Source organism: Taurulus bubalis (assembly GCF_910589615.1).
Source record: "Taurulus bubalis genome assembly, chromosome: 7".
In the NCBI taxonomy this organism is placed as follows: Eukaryota; Metazoa; Chordata; class Actinopteri; order Perciformes; family Cottidae; genus Taurulus; species Taurulus bubalis.
The window spans coordinates 16,441,455-16,448,373 of NC_136595.1; the positions used below are offsets into that span (position 1 = coordinate 16,441,455).

General features: G+C 39.6%; 1 protein-coding gene across 1 annotated transcript; it reads left to right on the forward strand.

Annotated features, from left to right (window-relative positions):
* Nucleotides 1–651: 651 nt before the first annotated feature.
* On the forward strand, nucleotides 652–3,959 carry srek1ip1 (SREK1-interacting protein 1). The gene is made up of 5 exons (XM_079220515.1): nucleotides 652–767; nucleotides 1,337–1,384; nucleotides 1,627–1,773; nucleotides 2,511–2,589; nucleotides 2,802–3,959. Exons 1-5 carry the CDS (start codon nucleotides 743–745, stop codon nucleotides 3,040–3,042), a joined length of 540 nt encoding a protein of 179 aa, XP_079076641.1. The 5' UTR covers nucleotides 652–742; the 3' UTR covers nucleotides 3,043–3,959.
* The last annotated feature ends 2,960 nt before the right edge of the window (nucleotides 3,960–6,919 follow it).

Below are 6,919 nucleotides of genomic sequence, written 5' to 3' on the forward strand. Positions count from 1 at the left end.
GATAGATAGACACTTTATTCATCCCCATTGGGACATTTGTTTGTAGCAGAAGCAAGCAAAGTTACAGAGTAAACATAAAAATACAGGTATGAAAAATACTCATTATATACAGTGCAATAAAATAGCAGAGCAGAACATATTCAATTTAAGAAATGAAATAAAGAAAATGCAAAGTATATACACTGTATATAAAGTGTATGTAAAGTATAGTGAAATATGTTAAGAAGATAACTGGCTTGTCTGAGCATACACATTGAAAACAGGGGGAAACAGCCTGGCTTTGTCCAAAAGTAAAAACAATCCACCTACCAGCTACTTTGAAGCTCACTAATTAACTTGTTATATCTCACTGAATTTGTAATATATACAGTGAAATAGAATAGGTGTAGGTATTCAATTAACTAACTAAACAACAAAAGCGGTGCTAGGGTTATTGATATTGATTAAATTTCTTAATCAATTCAATTGTTGGAGATATGCAATGTTTTTCAGCTCTTCCACTTCTTCTTGAAAGCTTGGTCCTACGAGGCTGCAAACCATTGCTCCAAACTCCAGGCCACCAGGTGGCGGCAATGCGACGACCGTTTAGTTTTGCAAGCCGCCAAATGAGCGGACAAAAGAAGAAGGAAATGGAAGTAGTAGTTGTTCAACAAATAGTTTCCGGGCCGAGATTGTTTTGAATTAAAGCTCGTGGATATTGTGGTTGATTCGCTTTAATAACGACCTCTTTTACGGCTTAATCATGGAGAGCACAATGGCTGCCCCAGGTCGGTATGAGGTTTCAGTACATGGTAGGATTCATGTCGTCAACTCAGGAAGTATAATGACAAACAAAGCAATGCTATGGTTTAACAAAGTGGCGCTAGCCCTGACGTTAGCATCGAGCGCTGACTTCACGCAGAGCACACACATCTAAACACCATTTTAACAAAAACACAAATGACTATTTCACGCGGAACAGAAACTGTAACGTCCCCTGTGCGCATGTCTTCACACACGTCTAACGTTACATCTACAGTGCGTCAATGTGGCTAACGGCTAGTTACGCAGCTATTAATGCGCAGCGAGTTCGCTGCTTGCGACTTAAAAACATACATACATGTAGCTATGGTACTCGTTGTGGGAACTTGCATCCGTGTGTCGGTTGTTGCATTAACTTACAAGTATTGCGCAAAAACTGCAGACATGGTCTGTAAGCTTTAATACACAACGACATACATAACCGGTCACTTTAAAAGGAGTCTTTCAGCGACATGCTAATGTACGTTAATGGGCACGTGCGTGTATACAAGCAGGTAATTGACTTTACTTAACACGCGTTTATTTCTCCTCACAGGTCCTAATAAGGACAACATCAGAGCTGGGTGCAAGAAATGTGGATATCGTAAGTAAAGCTTTGACACACAAGTTCTATCGCTGTGTGTGTGTGTGTGTGTGTGTGTGTGTGTGTGTGTGTGTGTGTGTGTGTGTGTGTGTGTCAGTCGTGAGTGTGCTTTGTATGTTGGACTTTGATTTCATATTTTCACCAGCTGGAAAGGTTATACTTCTTAAATGTAAACTATAAAAGTGTCCTGCTTTGTCATGGTTGTTCATTCATGCTCTCTTGGATACATTTTTTTTCTTCAGCGGGCCACTTGACCTTCGAGTGCCGGAACTTTGTCAGAGTTGACCCCCAGAAGGACATTGTTCTGGATGTAAGCAGCACCAGCAGTGAGGAAAGTGAAGAGGACGAGCCTGCAGCTCAGGGCAATATAAAGCTGGCTCGAAGTAGAGGTAAGATGATGACCCTGAAGTAGGGATGGGCGGTATGGCCAAAAATTCATATCACGGTATTTTGTAAGATTCTGACGGGTTTCACGGTATATATTTTGTTAAACAAGTAAACACATTGATTCCATTAACAGCACCAGTCAACTAGACAGCAGTACTGTTAGCGAGCCGTCCATAGCATAACAACAGCAGGCAGCAACATTTACTTTTTACAGTTCAATACTGGGAGCGCAGTGGAGCACTTGTTATAAAATTACAGCGCCGAATTGCATTCTGGGTAGATTTCGCGCAACAAAAAAAAACAGGAAAAGACAGACCGGAAGACATGCCACACAAACAGCTGTTCGCCGCCCAACTTCCCAGCATGCACTTTGGCCGTGTAATTTTGAACCATGAGTGAACCAAGTTACACTGACAGCTAAGTAGCTCCACTGCGCTCCCAGTATTAAGCTGTATAAAATAAATGTTGCTGTCTGCTGTTCTTTTGGATATGCACGGCTTGTTGACGTATGTGTAACCACTGGTGTATGGAAATCTGAAACCGGTATACCGCACAGCCCTACCCTGAAGTACTCTACAGTCAGTAATATAATAAAAAAAACAAGCTGATGATTATTATTATTGGAAAATGTGATTGCATACTTTGTTTTCAGCTTTTAAAGACGTTGCGTTACTTGCATTTGTATGTTATGTTCCAGTAAAAAGTAGTAGTTAACTATTCTGTCTTCAAATCTGTGCAGGTTCCCGTCATGATGAAAATGATGGTAGAAAAGGAAGACACAAACGGAAGAAGAGCGGTGACCGAAAGTCAAGAAAGAGGTAACTTTTTTTTTCCTACCTTGCACTTTTACGTTCTTTATTACACACTGACCCTATTATCACTGTTTTATGCTTTGTTGTCTACTTTCCCAGACCGGATGATCAGACTTTGAAGCTGATGTTGAGATGTGTTTGCCTTTATTGGCCAATTTACATATTTGTGACCTTTTTAAGTGATTTTATTGTTGTTGTTTTTTAATTCCATTATCCAGATCTAACTCGTCGAGTGATGACACTACAAAGAAAAAAAAGAAACGCAGCAGTTCCCACTCCTCATCTGACGAAGAGGAGAGGGGGAAGAAAAAGAAAGTGAAAAGTCGGAAGAAGAAAAGCAAAAAGAACAAAAAGGAACACGGGAAGCAGCAGAAGAAGAAACAAAAGAAGAGGAAACAAGAATCCTCCTCTTCCCCGTCTGCTTCTTCCAGCTCCAGTGGATCCTCAGACAACGACTGAGACTGTACAGTGCCTGGAGGTCCAATGCGTTTATTCTCCAGGCCATGAAAAATGTTGTTTGTCAGAAATTGTGACGATAAGGCACCTCATCAAGGATTTAAATGATTAATTAATCCAAAAATACCATAGGGTGCATTGTATACAGCAGATCGGTTTCATGCCAGTGAAACACTTTTTTTGGGGGGTGCTCTGAAGAATTTTGGAAAACATGTGCAAAGCCAGGGAACTTGTTCCGTTTTTGTGTTTTTGTCCTTCCAGACCCGCTGTCATTTTGCATTCGACAGTGTTTGATGTGTGCAGAGGAATCTTTAAGTGACACATGCTGCAGTCTCTTGTCATACATATCACTGAATATCTTTAGTAATACGTATCCAGATGTTGTCCTGTAGTTGTTGCTCTTTTATACATTTTCCTGCTTTAATGGCTTTTTTTTTTTTAATACCCAAAAATATTTAAAAACAAGTCAAATGTAAATCACAAACATGCTTCGATGAAATACGAATGGCCACAGATAACAATCACTAATACTCAGTGGCATACTTTTTTTTCAGTTCTGACATGTCAACAGCAGTTGAACTAATTGCTAATTTCAGGAGACAAAAAAAGTCTTGGGTCTTTCAGTTTTTTAATAACTAAATGTTTATATTGTACTTTTGCGAGGATGGATTTGTATACAATGAAACCCCTGGAGGCACCTGTGAGACTATGTGGTTGCTATTGTCGAAGAGTGGTCATTTAACCACCACACCTGGTCATTTCGAAAGTTCATTCCGATAATATCGTGTGTACATTTTGGGTCCGTCATAAACTGAACCTCTCTTTACAACGTTGTTTATTTACTATGCACAATGTACTATTCCTTCGGTCTGTCTTTCTTTTGGCCCCGTGCTTTTATTATAGTAAAATATATATTTGTATCTCCATGTCTCTAGAATTCTTTTTTCCTGTAGAGGGCAGCAAAATACCTTAAATGAGAGCTGAAGGACAATGATCTTAAACATATTTCGAAGAATTAAAGGTGTGGCTGAGGCAAATAAACATCAAAGAGAAAACATTGAATCTGTATCACGTGCCAAACACTGGAAAATCAAAAGTGCTATGTTTGTATCGTAATCACACATTTTGTTCAATAATCAAGTTACAATATGAGTTTTAGACATCCAGTTGCACAGTTCACATTTTTTGGAATAACTTATTAATATTTCTGGTTAAAAGCTGTGTTTAGGTGTGAAGCACAGTAAAAAGAAAATTCACTATATTGTACAAAGCATTAAAAAGTTGCTTAACATAATAAACATACATTGAAACAGAACTGCTTTGCATCAGGTATTGTATTTGAATCCTTCATTTTTTTTACATACATATTCTTCATTAATAGACCAACAAAAAGAGAATGAAATCAGAAAATTCACTTAGAAACGGAGTGAATGGCCGAAAAGGTGCGGGAAAATTATAATACTTTGTAAATGTAATCTAAAAGACTAATTGTATCTGATAATAAACATAATAATAACATACAACCGTGTAGACTTGCAGTCTCTATCTTTACTCCATCTAGTGGTCATGGTGTGTTAATGCTCAGAGAACGAGCTGAATCCATTCAGGTTGCTGTCATCTTTACTGATAATGTGCAATGGTGAAAGACAGACAGACTTAAAGGAGTGTTACAACACTTCCTGACAGTTGTTTGATTAGCCAAATAATCACGAATAGACAGGAGCGGCTGGGTGACAATACTCATTGGATCAACTTCTTAATTGCACCTTTGTCAAACTGTCAAACACTAAGTATTGGGGGGGATCACGTATATCACGTACACATAGGGAGATCCAATCCACGTTTGCATACCAACACAAAAACACATCATTTATAAATTCACAACTGTCGGCAAATTTCATAAACAACCTTTTAAGTTAATTCAAAGGACCGTTCAATCCACCTTCAATGTGCACACAGTTTTCAGACTTTTCAGACATGCGGCTATGCGCCAAGGCACCACGGCCCCCAGGCAGGTGCAGCAAACCATCATGAGTTATCGGTTTACATTAATTATTATTATTGATGCTGTCAGTAGGCTTTCATTCCCCGCTAAGACATGCAGCGGCATGAAGAGCCACAGAGCCTTACATACAATACAAACCAAGGATCTTTGAAAGTCTCTTATTTCTGCCGATCTGAGCTGTGTGACAGATGTTTATGATGGTGCCATTAATTTCACTTTGCCTCGGGGAAGGGGATATCTTTTTAAACATCTGCAACATCCTGACAGCTACATGCATGGCTGCTGATAAAAGCCCGGCATTATGGCAGGACACGTCTCCCATCTTTATCTTTTGTCGAGTTTCAGAGGGCAGATTCATCAAATTTGTCGAAGAAACGTCAACATTCAGCTGCTTCTGACAACTGAGACAGTCAAGAAGTCAATACAAATTCTGTGAATTGGGAATACGTGATGACTGATGTCCCATCTTCCCAGTGTCGGGTCAATTTCCTGTGACAAAAAATCTTTGAAGGAAATTCTTTGCTTGGGGAGGATCTTAAAAAGCAACACTTGGCCAACATTTTAAGGATATAACTGGTTTAGCATACACATTGAAAACAGGGGGAAACAGCCTGGCTTTGTCCAAAAGTAAAAACAATACACCAGCACCTTTAAAGCTCACTAATTAACTTTATACGTTTTATCTCACTAAATTTGGAAAAACATGTTAAAATATCTTACGCTTGTGTCAACCATCTTGTGACAGATGTTATGTAGAGCGGGTCCTCCATCCACAGTAATAAGTTCTTAGCCCCAAAGAAGTTTCGAAAAAATAACTAATACCAATGCATCGAAAAAATACTTTGTAAATTACACATTTATTGCAAGCATAAATGTATGAGCATTAAATGTTTTCATGTTGACATAACAGTACCATCATATGCCTCCTGTTCAACATAATAATATTATGCATATGCATGCTAATACACTGAAAGAAGGCAATAGTAAAGTCTTGACAAAAGAAACTTGGAGAGAGGGAAACTTCGTAACTGCGCAGATGGTAAGGAAGACAACTCGATACAGAGGAACAAATGAAGTAGAAGCAGTGCTGCCATGTGCAGCCACACTGAGTAAAACATATGCTGTTTGTATAAGACAACGAGGTTTCCCTGTTTTCATCAGCTCATTGGCTTTTATTGAGCCCGTTGGGCTGTAGAAGAGCAGCGAGCAAATGGGACTCCACTTAGCCATTTAAATGAAAATGAGATGGTCAAAGTGATCTTTTAGAGAGCTTAGCTGTAGTGAAACGGCGATTCCGCCTCCATGTAAACATCTTTGAGGCTTTGTTCTCAAACATTTTTGCACAATGGCTAACCAGAATGAACCAGAATGTAAATTGTCTCTCATTAGCATTAGGTGTGTTTTTCAATTTGTTTTTATAACTTTAGTAGCTTGTGTGGGCGGCCTGCTAGCCTCTGTGCTGGTGTCTGTTTTTAACCTTTCTTGGGGATTTGAGCACACATGCTCTTTTTTTTCCAGCAACGCCCTGCTTCACATTCACACACTCACATTTATCCGACCTGGGAGCGGCCCAATACAACCACAGTCTCCTGCCGAAGCCAGTGCACAGCTCCACATACAGTTAAATGCTTGGCTCAAAGGCACCTCGGTGGTATAGCTGTGGAAGGAGGATAGAGATCATTCGGCCTGGGAATTCAAACCTGCAACCTTTTGGTCATGAGCCCGCTTCTCTTAACCTTAAGGCCGCCACCACTACACAGCAAAGCATAACATCTTCCCAGAAATAAAATGAAAATCCCTTATGCTGCACTTTGGTGGGAACAACCCAAGCTGAGAGATGGCGCCGGTTTTGCGTCTGTAACCACTGTTGAAATA